Source organism: Erithacus rubecula, assembly GCF_903797595.1.
Source record: "Erithacus rubecula genome assembly, chromosome: Z".
Classification (NCBI taxonomy): Eukaryota; Metazoa; Chordata; class Aves; order Passeriformes; family Muscicapidae; genus Erithacus; species Erithacus rubecula.
Genome location: NC_136661.1, coordinates 3,194,355 through 3,210,423, shown reverse-complemented (window position 1 = coordinate 3,210,423; position 16,069 = coordinate 3,194,355). Strand labels below are relative to the sequence as shown.

Below are 16,069 nucleotides of genomic sequence, written 5' to 3'. Positions count from 1 at the left end.
CCAACCAAACAAAACAAATCACCAAATATAAAAATCCCCAAAACTGAGAATTGCAGCCCTGCCATCTGAGCCAACCACCAAATATTTTGTTCTGGCACAGCTCTGAGTGGAAAGGAACAATGAGGTGTGGAAGAAGAGGTGAACAATTGAGAGACAAAAAGAATGGAAGAGAAGCAGAACAGAAATGCTAGCATGGTCTGATCTTTTTTTTTTTTTTTTTAATATTTTACAAAGAAAATAAAATATTAAGCTATTTAAAACCACCACAATCTCTATATTTCTTCTCTGTCTCTACCTTATCTTCAAACAATAAGACGGCTCTTCAATATGAGAAAACAAGCATTAACTGAAGAAAAAGGACAGAAAGAGACAAGGAAAAAACTTCACTGCTCTCCAGCACAAGAGACTTGTGAAGTGAAGACAAAAACAATCACTTTGTTGTGCCTAGACTTTTCCACCTCAGCTAACTTCACGGTGACAGTTTTGGAATACAAACAAATCCTGCTAGCTCATTTAAGAAAAAAAAAATACTCCACAACTTTAAAGGCTAGTAATAAGAACCAAGGCATCAGATTTGCTGACTTTAGCACCATGCTTCAAGATAAAGCATCATACTATTCAGTGCACACACTGCACAGAGGTCAGGATTTTCACTATCATCCATAAGCCTTCTGTTGGGGGTTGAGTGTTTTTCTGTTACTGTGTCAATTGAGGGAATTTTTCCCATTATCATGCCAATGGAGCTGGCCGGGCTACACCCAGGGTCTCTGATGGGTCCAGACAAAGGGGGTGGGTGGGGACGGCCCCGGAGGGGCCTCTGAGGCTTCCGGGAGGGCACTCGGGTTTCCGGCGAGCCGGGAGCAGGACGCGCGGGATCGTTCAGCCACGCGGCCGAGCACAGCAGAGCCAGACCCTCTGCGATCACCTGCCCTGCATCTGCCCCGTTCCAGCCTCCTGCCTCTGCGGACACAGCTGATCACCCGGACACACACAGTGAGCGAGGAGCCGCCGCTGCAGCCCGTTCCCGCCCGGGACCGGCGTGGCCGCTGCTGCCCCTCCCCCCTTCCTCCTGCCTTCGTTTCCCGCTTGCCTTTTGGCAGATCCGGGCTCTGGACTAAGCACAGAGACAGCGTGCTTGCATCTAAAGGGACTGACACCGAGTTACCTATTTCGTTCTGTTAGCAATTTTAACTGTTATTGTTTTCTGTTTGTATGGTTAGATATATTAGTAAAAGAGCTGTTATTCCCACCCCCCTTATCTCTGCCTCAGAGTCCTTGATTCAAACAATCATAATACTTGGGGGAGGGGAGTGGAACCAAAGTCTCTATTCCAAAGGGAAACTTCTGCCCTTACTGGCAGACACTTGTCCTTTCAAACCAGGACACCTTCCAAACACACTGCTTCAAGCCAGGAATACGTCCTTACCTTGAAATTTATTAATTACCCTAGAGGCCCACAATGAAGTCTCACTGGCTGATCTACTTCTGGTGGGATACTTGCAAGGAATCTGACTTGTAAAGTAAACTGCCACTCTGGCTTCTCTGCTTCCATCCCCACTTTCAAACTACACTGTCCTAAAGATGACCTCCCTGAGAATTTTGCAGTAGTCTTGCAGTTCTTTAAAAATCCATTAAAAAAACAGGAGCAATTAAACAGACTATCACAATTCACCTCAAAAATAATCAAATCCCCATTCAACTGTCACTGTAGCTCATCATTAAAGGTAAAAAAATTAGCCATCTTGATCTCAGTGGGTAGAAACTGCAACACATTGTCATTGCATAACAGAGCACCATTTTTCATCCAGTCTCAAACATGGCTCTGACTGCAACTGTTGGAACACAACCTGTCTCTCTAGTCTGGCTCAGCCTTGCCAAAAAACCTGGTCACTACTCACATGCCTTGCAGTTTTCATCAACCTGTAGCTTAAAACCTTCAAGAGCACAGTATGCTCGCAGTTGGAAAAAGGGCGTCCTTGAAGGGTGTCCTCAAAAGTGAGTCTTTGAAAAGACAAGTTTTTTTAACACAACTGCCTATTTCATTATTTCATTCTTTGTCCTGTTTCAGTATGCTTTGTAAATACTTAAATAGCACAAAATAAAAATATATAACCTCATTTTATATTTTAAAGAAGAAATTTTGCAGACAAAGTACTGGATAAAGAACTGACACAAATCTAAGAATGCTGGAAACATATGTTTACATGTCTAAGTGTTCATATAAGCACCCATAAAAAAAGGGAATTCACATCCAAATAGTTCCCCTGTCAACAGACAGGGTATACACCATGGGTATATACAGGGTATATGCAACATGCACAGATCGCAAATTTACTTCACAGATAAACCTTCAGAGTCAGGACAGAAAGTGAAGTTATTCTTTGCTTTCCAAAAAAATACATGCCTTAAATAACCCATCCTAGTATGCCCTGCTTCATTTTCTAATTTAAGCAAATGTATTTAAAAAGATAGTCATCCTTTAAATTCATAGCTAATGTCCAGAATTGAAAATTTAATTTGCCATTTTACCAAACTTCTATTAACGTTTTAGGCATACTTTTATTTCTCACTTCATGTTCAAAGGGTCTTCACTACATTCACACAATTTCTGGATGTCACTCTTAAATTCTCATTTTCAAATAGCAGCGCAAACAAACACTCAGGACAGTTTTTTTTCTGAGCCTTTTTAAAATTACTCGACTGTCATCAAATCTCTAAACACTAAACAGACAAAATCTGAAAAACATCGTGATGAATACAGCATAGATACAATTCTTATTTATTTCTTGTCTGTGCAAAATAGCATCAAGATGATGCACAAGTTAAGCAATAAAGGGCCACAGTGCATTCTTCTACCACACAGCTGAAGTACTGTGAGGATTGTGAGGAATCCTCCTCATCAGAGACCAGATGGGGCTGCACACTGACAATAAAGCTCATATGCAGAGTCTGCTCCCTCCCACTCAGCAATTCTGCATACCAGAACAGAGCTGGCCATCTTGCAGGAGTCAATAGGAACAACAATTTGTAAAGCCAGATACATAGTTTAGTCCTAATTCAGTTACTGAACTGCTTTCCATATTTTTAAAATTTTTATCCTTCTGACAAGAAAATTATAGGAATAAAAAAAGTCAATATAGCCAAGTTGCTGACCCTCTTCTCAAGCATTGAAAACATGCACAAAATACTTAACACCCGGAGCAAGCAAAAAGGAGGCAGGAGCTCTGGCTTCTCTTTGATCTTTTATTCCCATACAAAGTACAAAACAGATCTTCATATCCTTCTGAAGTCAACGATTCCACAGCTTCCCTCTACATCCTCATGCTCGCAGGGTAAGACACAAAAGAGAAATAAAAGGCTCCTAGGAAAGAAGTCCTAGACGTCATAGAAAACATGCTCCTTTTGAAGGGCAGAGAAAGTAAGCTTTATGTTAACCCCCACCCATATCACCATTTCCCGACCACATTTCAAGTCGTGAGCATATACATAAAAATTACATACACAAAATATGGTCTCAACAAAGCCCTGAAAAGTCAATGGGATATGTCCCTGAACCTTTGGATCAGATGTTTAGTTTAAGCTATTTCACTGTTCAACAAGCAGAAACACACACATTCTTGCATTATCTTAGCAAGTTTCCCCTTGCACTTGGCAAGAGTGCTTTTCCTACCTGATCTCTCAGTTGTTGAACAGAAGTCTGAAGGCTCAGAATTTGATTAAAGAGAGGACTCTGCAGCACTGATTTTAATAGGCTCAGTTTCTCCTCATTTGCAATGTCACCTCGATCCCGAAGTTTTGCCTGTAAGCGCTCCATGGCCTGGAGGGCCCGATGTGTATCTGTAGCAATAATTATTCCTACTCAGTAGCAGTCTAGAAACAGCCACGCAAGCTAACAGGTTTAAATACAACTTTTTTTACTATTCTAACTACAGAGAATTTGAATGGCTCTGTTTTGAACAAAAATCCCAGCCTGTCTAATGAAGCACAAAGTCAAAGGCAAAGCACAAATCAACGAAAATTGTATTTTTATCCATCAAGAAATTCATTACAAAATTGAAAGAGCCTTCACTGACATTCAGTTACAGGAATTGTGGCTACAGTGCACTATAAGTAAACAGCGGTATAAACAGTCATAATAGAAAACATTTGTCCTTTCCATGCAAACTATTAATTCAAGAAAAGATTAAAACAATGAAATAAAGACAAGGCTAAAATTTAAGTACATTAAATATATGATCAAAAACTCAAACACAACATGCATTTCCAAGCAAAGTAGGTAATTTTTTTCAAAAGGGGCCACAGCAGTATACACTCATATCCAAAATCTATCACACATACTTGATTTGGCCACAAAAAGTACTGTGATACAAATGAAAAAAAAAAATTACCAATTGTTTCCAACATGTTTTCTGCTTCTCAGCTTCTATTTCAACACTGGAAAGAGACAAGTAAATATTTCCCTGAAAAGTAACAGAAAGGAAAAAAGGTCATATTTATAGAAAAACTAAGCTCTGAAGAGAGAAAAAGAAAGCTTAACTTTTGAAAGCAATAAACAACACAATAACAATCAATGAAAAAAAAAAAAACTATCTCCACAGATAATTAAAATTACCTCAAAGGTAACTATATTTTGACTCACTTTGGTGCTCAAAACCTTCCTGAAAATTGCTTTAGGAATATACTTTGTAATATATCTGTATTTCCATATCAAAGCTGCTGTCTGAATACTGTTGCACAACACATCCTGCACTGCTTTAATCAGACACTGTGAATCATAGCTGCCACTGATATTTTACACCATTTCATTGGTTTCCTTTTCAGTGATTCACAAAAGATATTCCCTGTGGGATCAGTTTTCAAGCTCTGTGTTGACAATTTCAGGTGCATGAGCCACAGCACATTTTTTACAGTCACTTTAGAAAGAAAAATCATATAAACCACAAGGCTATAGGCTTGCAGGACTCTCACACTAGAGACTCTACTATTAGTGTCTATTAGAATTGAGACTCAGATGTGGATGACTGCTGAATTTTCATCACTTTGGTTTCCAGGAAGGAAATTCTACTGGGATAAAGAAATTCTGAAATTGCTTTGCTTATTCTTTTTTGTTGGTTTGGTTTTTTGGGGTTGTTCTGGGCTTCTTAAAAATGCACACCTGCAATTGTTCAGAAATTTGCAGTGACAGAACATGTTTGATGGAGATGGATAGCTGAGGAGAAGTGAGAAGCTCAAATATCATTGCTGGTGTATGAACTTTTGATCCTATCTTTCACAATGGTGCTTTTGCTTTCTTTATAGTAGGAAAACACTTCAGTACAGCACCCCCACTCGAATCTCGAGACCTTAAAAACATGCAGAATGTGATCACTGAGCCCTCAGGAAGAGTGATTTTTGTTTTTCTTGAAACTTTGGATAAAAAGAGAAAAAGGAATGATGTTGACAGATCACTAGATAAGACAGCCTAGAAGGATCATTAGTTATAGAATCTTATCATTTTGTCAAGCCTATACTATTTGCAGTTTGTGCAGAAAAAGCAAACCAAATGGGTTTTACATGGTTTCAAGTTCCATCATTATGATTTTCCTAGTTTCAATACACCTGAAGCTTCCTATCAAGTTTTTATTCACAGAATCACAGAATGATTTATGTTAAAAGAGACCTTAAAGATCATCTAGTTCCAACCCTACTGCCATGGGCAGAAAACTTTCCACCAGATCTTGCTATTCAGACCCCAATCCAGCCCACTAAAAGAATGGGGAGTCTGCAACCTCTCTGAAGATTGCATTTGAACTTGACAATATATTAGTACAGAATCACTGATCATCCTTTTTAGGATAATATACAATAATCAAACCCCTTAAACCTGACTTTGTCAAAGTAATGTTATTCCATAATCCAAACTGTCTTCAAATAAAATTAAGCCTTTATGAATTTTTTTCCTTACTTGGCAAGAAAAATCTCAGCATGCAATTAACAGATCTGAAAAACAACCTAAATATCTTGTATTTTCACCTTGTCACTCTACAAAGCAGAACAAAATGAAGTCTATTTTACATGGGAAGTGCTGGATGAGACTCTTTAAGCATTATGAAGGAAGCTGACCTTAGTCAGACACAGCTTTTCTTTCTAGATAAAAACTACTATCACTTCTATTCAGAGCCCCTATTTAAAAACACAGGTATTTGTGTCATGCTTGTAGATGTTTCCCACAGTGGAAATGCTAATCAAAGCTGTTCTTTTCTGTTTCACTGTTACAGTTCTTTCTCAATCCTACTCTCAGGACTGCATAGTGGATGGAACCAGGCAGTTGTGCAAAAAATTAGAAATTGAGTATTTTTCAGTCATTGCATTTATCACAGCTCTATTACACATAAACACATAACATCCTATGTTCAACAGACAAAACTACTCAGGAAAAACAGAAGGTTACTGTTCTGCTTTAGCTCTACAAGAACCTCAAAAAGAGATGCAGCTGTGAAATGTCTCATCTTTTGGAGTAGCTGGACATTGCTTTACTTTAGAACCCAATTTGACTAAAATCTCATTCTTCTTGCACAATGAAAGGCAAATTTTACATGTGACAGCACCCAAGGTCATCACTGTGTTCATGCAACCCTGAAGGAATTCTAATAACTTACAGCAAAAGATTCTAAAAGCAGACACAAGTCCTACACATCTATAGGTTGAGATTATGCCATGCAATTTGCAATGAAAAGTCCTTAGCTCTGCTAAGACACTCATGCTTTTTATTTACCTCATGCTTTAGGGTTAGGAGTGAATACTGCTCTAGTGTCATGTCATGTCTTAGTAACAGCAAATCCATTTTGAACTCTCAGTTTATACTCCTTATTTGGGTTTATATTAGCAGGGAATCTCTCCCCAGCTGGCCAGCTTAATGCTTCTGTTAACTGCAGCAATAAGCATGAGCAAGACCAAAAACGTCATCAGAATGTTTTCCCCGACACCTCCCCTGAAGCAGACACAATGCACTGAGGCATTTTGTGTTTGCCTCTGCACATTGCAGGCCAAGACGACCCCTGCATGCTGTGCCTGCACTCTGATCTGGCAAAAAGCCATGTGACTGCTCCTGCTGTGCCACATCCACGCTAACAAGTGGGCTGTCAGCACCGGCTTAGTGGCACATTAACATAGTGGAAATACTGGAGAAGCAACCTCTGTCCAAATCTGTCCAAAATGCACTGTAGACACATCTCTATAAACACCACCACCTACTGCAGGACATGCTGGCCTTTAAACCAGCTTGCTTTTAGGCATTTTAGCAATAATGTGCCAGTGAGAAGTAGAGTGGAATGCATGATTACTTGTTGAAAGGCCTAATTCTGCCATAGTGAATATTTTTATAACAGCATTGTAGATTTCTAGATGCCAGTGGAAGTTTAGATCTGATATTTTCATTTTGCAATCTCGTTTTGCAGGCTGTATCCCAGGAACCTAAAGCCAAAACCAGCCCTTCCATAAACGATAAAAAAATCTTCACACCTCAAAGAGCTTACTAGCTTAGCTCAAAGCAGATTTAACTATATTTGTATTTCGTTGCTGAAGTTCATTAATCCCTTCACAGTAATAAGACACAGACTGTCTGATTTAAGACTTTATTGGCAAATCGAATAAATACTGTTAATCAAGTCAAATCTATTTTCAACTTCTAAACACACAGGTAGCTAAAAGCTGTGATTTAAACAAAAAACAAACAGTCAAACTAAAAAGAAAAAAAAAGGGAAGAAAACAAATCTCATTATCTTCTCTTCTTCCTTCCATTTTAGAACATTAGAATAGAAAACACACGGACTTTTAGAGAGGTACATGTTCTCTCTATGAACAAACCAAAGTTAAAAATGGTCCCTTTCAAGCTTGCACTTCCAAAATTTTATTCTTCCCATTCTAACGAACAAAATGTCTTATATTCACATTTTGGCATTCTTCTTTGATAACAATGGTTGCCAGGAAAGAGCTACCATGTTGCAACTCTGGTTTCTTTCTGCCCACTTCCAAAACACTAAATATACAGGTGGTAGAGTTTTTTTTTAAAATCCTAAATTTATTTGATCACCCCCTTTCCAGTACAATTGCAGAAGGCATTTAGCTAAACAAACAAAAGATTCACTAAAATAGAAAGATGACCCATTTCCATTGATCATTCCTTCACAACCGATCACTTAGTTTCTACAAGGAAACCTACTCTGCTTCATTGATGGATACTCCAGCAATTATTCTACAAAGGTATTTTACATAATACCTTGGAAACTAATGCTCATAGCATGGATTAAGAAACATGCAATGCCAAAGATAGAAAGCATAGTAATAGGCTTTGCCCCATAGCTCCTGCATTACTTGAAGTGCTCTGAGGATACAGAGGAAATGCCTATCTTAACAGTGATCTCTAGACCCAAACCTTGGCTTGGAGTTGCATGAGATTAAAATTAAACGTATTTCAATTAAGCAGCAAGGTAACCACAACATGCATTTTATAGCTGCTAAAAAGAATATTTCAAAACTTCTAATCTAACACTTCGGCCTGGATTTGTCAGGGCTAGGATATCCTTTGGTACTTGATTTTTATCCTATGTCATCTTCCTCCCCAGTTTTCTGGTTATCACTCAAACACGCATATTGTGTTAGTACCGTGTGGTGCAGGAAGTGAAATCAAACCATGCAGAAGCTGGCAGATACTCCTAACTGCTACACTTTCAGCTTTGCCTACAGATTATAAAAGCTCTTCCATTTCTCCCAGTTACCTCCTGAAAGCTGGCTACTAACCCCAGGAGAACTAACATGAATTCCTGGACTCCAAGTACTCTTGTCAAAAATTAAGGCAGTGGAAACTATTCACAGTAAATTGAAAGATCTCATGCATTTCTATGTATTTTTTCTAGCTATCTTTCCACTGCCAGAAATACAATTTTGCTGTTGCATACAGCACTTTCTTAAGCACACAAAGGGTGTGAAAATAAATGCAAGACAGCAGGGGCCAATAGGGAAAAGAGAACAAAAAGAAAGAGCATAATTAACGCGCACTGTTCCACAAGGAACAAAGCAGATTTCCACTGACTACCTGGAATGTAACAAGCAAGCAAGAGATTCCTGACATCCATATATTTAAAAGCTATGCTAATGAAAATTGTTCTGAAATATTCAAAGCAGGAATACAAAGGCAGTATTGCACAGCTTATATTAAGACTCTAAGCACTGTGAAAATACATTACTAGGCTCTTAAAATTTAGCAAGATGATGAATGCATCAAAATACATAGAGAGGTAGTGGTTCTGTATGTTGAAGGAAAGTTCTGTGATAGAGATGAACAGCACCACACACTTTGAATCAATTATGAAAATAGAATTTTGAACACTCAACTACTTTTAACCTTCTGTGTGCACCACACTAATATATTAAGGAAACTTAAAATGCTTTTCCATGAACTAGGAATCTCTTCACTGTGTATAACTGATACTGCTCTGTAACTCTGTAAGAAGCCCTACATCAACGTGGGATATAATATCCATGTTAACTGACGTGTTGATAATTGCAACTAGGAAATGGGCTTGAACTATCCATTAATGATTTCACCTACTGATGCATGTGATATACTGTATTCAAAATTGATCTGTAAAGAGCATCCCAAAAAACAACAACATAGTAGGATAAGTGTTTCTGGTGGGGTTTGTTTGGAGTTTTTTGTTAATGAAACAAACAAATCACCTTTACAAAAAACTATTTTTTCAGTAAATATCTTAAATTAAAATCAATTTGAATCTTTCCACGTTAGCTTCAGAAACCGAAAAAACAACTTTTTAGCATATGCAGAATACAGAGGATACTACATATACTGAATTAAAAAAATATAGGCATGGTTAATATTTCTTCTTTATGTTTTCCAGTATACAGAATTGATTTTTGAATTGATTACCATATTCATTAAATTCAATTAAACCTGAGGATGCACAGATTTTACAGCAGTTGCGCCTCAATGTATACTGGATTCTTCACAGAGGTGACAACAGCATAAGTGAATAAATACAAAGCCTCTCCAAACAGCTGCCACTAAGCATCAATAAAGAGTCATCATTCTCCCTGCAAACTGAAAATATAAATTTCTCTTTGTCTATTGTCACAATATCAAGTGACTTATACAGAAAATCATAATACTTTGTAACAAGACCACTGTGCAAGGGGTCTCAGGTGCAAAGACAGGGTCAGAAAAGACTACAGAAGAAATAAATTATTATTGCCTATCAAAAATAGCACATTTTTGTATTGACTTGTCAGGAACACCAGCAGTGAAACAAAACTGTCGTTATCAACAATATCATATCCTGCCAGCATGGCATTGTATTGGCCAAAACTCCTTCACCAGGATGCTCAAATATATAGCAATCAGAAAATGTACTGGATGCACTTCACAAATTTTTTTTTTTTTTTTTTAATGTGCAACATGGACAAGAGATTTAAAAGGTCTTTAAAATAGTTCTCAATATACTGAATAAAGTGCTACTTGTTGAAACAAAAGTATCTACAGCTATCTGCATGACTGAGAAGACATAAGGCATTCCCCTCTGAAGAATTCACAGACCAAGGCCCCACCAGGGCCAGGTGGATGAAAAAGATCCATTAGAATGGAAGTAGTGCACTTCTCCTAGCGTTGATAGTGATCGAACTTTCTAGTGCATTTTTGTGTGAAGAGAGGAGAATGTAACCAGTTCCTAGTGCAAGCTTCTTCAAAGCACTAAGGAAATCATCAGAAACATCTAGTGAAGTATCAAATGCTACATGCATGTTACAATTAACAAGATAGAAGAGATAAAAATATGCAAACTAAAAACTGGTAACAATTTTTAAAAATTTATGTTCTCTGTCTAATAAAACCCTGCCTTTTAAGGAGGGTACGTCTTTAGGTATTTTCCACCTGAATTCTTCCCTTTTAGTGTTACAATTGCTTCCAATTTCCCCAGAAGTATCAAGTAAAACTCCCAAAGACTATTTCACCAATTCCCCCTTTTCCAGTTTAGATTCTTCCCTACCAAGGAGTTGCTGTTGCCTTGGGAAACACGTTAGTGGTATGGAAACCACAGGGTATCACACAGTAGAACTTCCTCAACTGCAGAATTCAGACCCTTCCGCCTGATTTCAGTGAATCACTGCTCTTCTACCGCGACAGACTTCTGACACTTTCTCGCACCAAAGCCAGTAAGGACGTTTCCTATCCAACAGTTTATAGTAAGAATAAAATAAAATAAAAAATCTAAAATACGACACAAAAATATAGCTGGACGATGTAGTGTTTAAAAAAGCAAAAGCCAAGGACAATTAAAAAAAAAAACAAACCAAAAAAACAAAACCAAACTAAACAAACCAAAAACCCCAGCACTTTTCAGCCAAATGGAAAATCAAATCTGTTAAGTGCTGTATACGGAGTTCAAAAGGTCGGCTTTTGAGTTTCTCTTTTTCTTTCCTTCCTCCTTCTTTCCAGTACCACAGGAAGGTGCTCAGCAAAGGGGGGACACGAGAAACGAACCACCTCTTTCCTTTGCGCACCCAGACCCATCAAAGAGCACAACCGCGGGCGGCCCCTCGCCCTCCGCTTCCCTCCAGCCAAACCCGTTACGTTTAAACGCCACCGGGGAGCTGCTGGAGCGCTACAGCGGGGTCGGACCTGCGGCAGCGCCGATACCAGCGCGGCAACAGGTACCGGTCCCGAGGAGCCCCCTCGGCCGGAGCCCAGGGACACCGCCAGTGCCGCCGGGGCCCCCGGTGCGGCTCCGGCCGCCAGCGAGAGCCAACGCCGCCGCCCAAGAGTCCCGGCCGAGGGCCGCGGCCGCCAGCGAGGTCTGCGCCAGCGGCGGCAGATGGGGAGACCTCCTCCCGTCACGACACGCCCGCGGGGGGTAGAAAAGGAATGCGAGTACGGGCAGCAGGGCTCCCTGCAGATGTCAGGGGAGGTTCAGCTTTTGTTTACGTGAGGACGACGCCCCGGCAGGCCGCCCGAGTCGGCGGAGCGCCGCAGGCCGGAGCCCCGGCCCAGCCGCCCCCACAGCCGCTCCTGCCGCCCGCGGTCGGCTAGGGAGAGAAATGGGGATGTGCCGGGACACAGCAACAGGCTCAGCCCCCAGGCCCGCGGCTCCACGGCCTCTGTCCTCCTCCGGTCCACCCAGCAAAACCCTTCGGATCAAACGAACAATGATAAATAAAACTTTGAGAGGCAAACGCGTTTTAAGAGGCAAACTCCAGCGCCGCGGCGGACCCTCCCCGCCCGCATCCCCGCAGGACGCCTCGGCCAGGCTCGCCCCGCTCCCCGCCGCCCGGCCCAGCACCCCGCTTACCCCAGCGGCTCGGCGGGCCTCGCCGCCCGGCCCCTCTCTCCGCCCTGCCCGCCCCTGAGTAGCGGCGCCGAGCGAGCGGCGCCGCGGGGGCAGCGCGCTCGGGCACGCCCCGGCGGCCTGAAACCTAATCCTGCACCCCCCGCCCGAGGATCTCACCCTCACCGGGGCGGGCTGCGCGGCCGCCCGTAGCGACGGGGGCGGGAGTGTTCAGGGGTAGCGGGGCACGCTCGGGGCTGCCCGGCCGACTCCCCGCCGCTCTGTCGCGTCGCGGCTCGGCTCTCCCCGCGAAGTTTGTCTCCCCGCGGCTGCCGGAGCGCACGCCCCGCCGGGATGACACCGAGGAGCGGGGCTGCTCCGCTCTGCCTCCCCGGCTCGCCTGTGGAGCGAGGGCGGCAGCTGGCCCCTGCCCCTCTCCATGGTGTGGGGCCGCCTGCGGCCGGGCCTGGCCCCGCTTGCTGCCGGCCCAGCCAGCGGCCGTGGCCCTCTGCTGCAACAGGATGAGCCTGGCCTGGAACGGAGGAAAACGCGAAATGTTTGTAAATGTTTAAAAAAAAAAAAAATTAAAATGCCAAGACCAACAAACAACACGTGATGAAGTTAGGCAAAATTATTCGTAACGTCGTAGAGTTAATGAAGGGATGACTCTTCCCTCGCTGCAGCAGCTAGTTAGTGTGTTAACTAGAACTGAGGAAGATGCTGCCTGTTTCACATACATGTATCTATTGCGGAGATGTTTGCAGTGACCCCAAAATACCCAAAAACACGAGTTCAGCAAAAGATGGAATTATTTTGCTATTTGTTAACTTTGCTTCTCCTAGCAGATGTTATCAGGGTCACGGTTTCCCCTTTCCCTTCACGTCAGATAATTGTTTGGTGCAGAAGCTCTCAGACAGCTCAGCTGAGCTAAACCCCTGCAGAGGGAGGTGGACCCTGGCTGCTCCACTAGGCACGTTGGCTCTGGCTCTGCAGAGGCTCCCTGGGCGTTTTTTTTCTCCTTGCCTTCTGGCTTGGTTTCGTTCTTTTTCCAAACTCATGTTATCCTTAGTGTCACCATAAATTCTAGTAGTTTGGGGGGGGGGGGGCGGGGGGGGCAGGGTGTTGTTTGGTTGGTGAGTTTCTTGGGCTTTTGGTGCTTTCTTTTTTTCTCACACAAAAATTTTGAAGAAACCTAATGTTATGAGGCTAGAATACTGCCCTATCTATTTTCAAGAATATCAATAAACACAATTCCAGTAGGCTTTCTGTAGCATAACTCTTAACATGTAACCTTTAGGTCTTTGTACATTGTATGGTTTGGGTTTTTTAAAATTTTATTTGGAAAGTTAAATTCTGAAAAAGTTGAATTACTAAACAATATTTCTCTTGCTTGCTCTTATTACCGCTGGTGGGTTGAAAAACTCCAAATTATTAGCTTCCTTTTCCTCTGCTGAATATTAAAATATGCATGTAATTACACATTTTTAACAATAGTTCTTCCACTTTTTAACTAAGAAAAGAAATTTTCAAGATTTTATTCACAGGTTCCATTGTTCAGTCTGGCAAAACAAGACTCTTATTTTTATTTTTTCCTGTTACTCAGGCTTTAACCATGACATAGGACTGAAACAAAATGCAGTGATTCTATTAAGTTTATTTGGACAAAAAAGCTAGTCAAAATTAGGTGCAGCATTACTCCTGATGCACAGCAGCATCCCTTGTGTAATAATTCTTCCCAGTGTAACTTATCTTTGTATGGGGAATACCTTTCAGAAAGTTTTTTTAACATACCAATTGCTATTCTAAAGTAGCAATACACTTTAAATTCTATTCCGATTTTGTCAAATCCCCGGAGTATATATTAAGTAGATCATAGTTACTGAAGTTCAGAACATTGTGCTACCTTACACCTTGCCTGTATTAAAAATATTTGCATGAGTATAATTATGCCAACACAGCTGTACACAGAAACTGAGGCCTCTCAGTAAATATACAACTGTACATACAATGAACAGAAAACTCTATTGGTAATTTGCATCACAGTAATCTAATGAGCTCTCATGCGCAGTAGTTGATGACTGATGATGAGCCATGCAGGCACAGTTCTGGCAAATAGCAAAACAGATTGTTAGGGTTCAGAGGACACAACTGGTCTTGTAGATATGTTTGGTACTAGCTTTAGAAAGTTAACTCAAAAGACATCAGCATTTCATTTTTCCTTATTTATTCCTTTTGCTGTAAAATAGGACCTCTCCAGTGCCTTTCTAGAAAAAGAGGGTCACAACATATCAATTATTTCCTTAATGCATCATGTAATGTGACACACAATGCTTTAAGTTATGTCATGGCTTTGTTAGTCTAAGGAGAGTGGCCATTCATGTTGTACAATCTTGAGAGGTCCTTAAAATGTGAGAAAAGAGAATCTACTTTGTAATTCAAGGCTAAAGGTTTTAACAAACTGCAAATAGTTGATATGTCTACACATATTTATGTAAGTGATTGTAAATTAAAATTGCAAGCACTTTTTCACATCATAAGCTTTCCTCAAAAAACTACAATGACTACAAAATCCATAAAAATATTCTGTCAGAAAGGACTCTTAACTAGAAGATGAAGGGGATCTAAAGAATCTCTCATTTTATCTTCTCTAGGTCAGTTCATTCCTATGGGCAATTTATAATATACTCATGGTCAAAGTATCAATATTGGATGAGATGTCTGTCTTGCTGATTTACTTAAATAAATAAAATATTAATATTAATGATCTACTGCTTAGATTTATTAGAAAACATGAAGGAGAAGAAAACTGAGAAAAAAAGTCTACAGAAATAGTAGGGGCACCAGAAACAAGGCTATGTGTCCATTAAATCATTCATCAGGCTGCTGTTGGGGATGCAGCCTTTTAAAATAGTAATGGGAACACGATCTAGCCAATTAAATGAGAGTCTGATTCTGTTCTGAGTCACCAATGCTGTCTTCACTGAGAGAAGCTTTTGCCTATGAAACGCATTTGATGACATTTATGACACAGATCTATTTATTTCATAACAAAAAAAATGTTCAGAACAGTAATTGTTTCGTTTCATCTATGTGGCTATCATATTTGGCATGAGCATTATTATTGTGTGCTCCACTACAGAATAGGTAGAATATATATTTTAGGGACCTAGAATTACCCTATGAGGAAGGATTCAGGAATATTTATGTATTTTATATTTAGGCTTGAAGTATATTATGCTTGAAGTATTCAAAGTTCCATCCTTGAACTTAGAATAAAACATTAAAAGGTACCAATAAACACTTTTTATATGTACTGCCTTGATTAAAAATTGGATACATTTCTGCTTTTATAGCCTTACTCTTCAATATTCAGCATAATTTTCTTAATGTATTTTCACATGCATATATGCATACCTAGACACAGTATTGTACTTTTCATTACAGCATTTGCTCAAATTTCAACTAAAAAACCCACTAATTACCATCTTCATTTTTAGAGAATGATAATAATTTATTATAGATCAAATTTTATTCCTGGCTGTGTCAAAAAGAAAAAAGCAAGAATAAGCTATTTCATTAAGTGGAATTAAGCTGTAGAAAACCAATCTGAGATCAAAGGTAACTATGATCCTAATTGCTATAGCTGCTAATCTAAATATATTAAGTATGTGGTTATGCATTTTGTCCTTATCCAAATAAGGATGGATCTCCATCTTTTTTCATGGAGCTCTTTAGACTAGAATAAATTATACTAACAG

At 40.3% G+C, this 16,069-nt stretch overlaps 1 protein-coding gene across 12 annotated transcripts in view; it reads right to left on the bottom strand.

Annotated features, from left to right (window-relative positions):
- MPDZ (multiple PDZ domain crumbs cell polarity complex component) overlaps window positions 1-12,718 on the bottom strand; it is a 99,330-nt gene extending 86,612 nt beyond the window's left edge. For 5 of the 12 annotated variants that reach the window (XM_079330448.1, XM_079330455.1, XM_079330459.1 and 2 more), the window contains exons 1-3: window positions 12,336-12,476; window positions 4,389-4,460; window positions 3,671-3,837 (exon numbers count right to left, since the gene is read on the bottom strand). In XM_079330448.1, coding sequence (XP_079186574.1) covers window positions 3,671-3,837; window positions 4,389-4,404 — 183 coding nt within the window. In that variant the 5' untranslated portion in view covers window positions 4,405-4,460; window positions 12,336-12,476. The other 7 variants (XM_079330458.1, XM_079330449.1, XM_079330451.1 and 4 more) reach the window with 4 other exon arrangements.
- Between the last annotated feature and the right edge of the window lie 3,351 nt (window positions 12,719-16,069).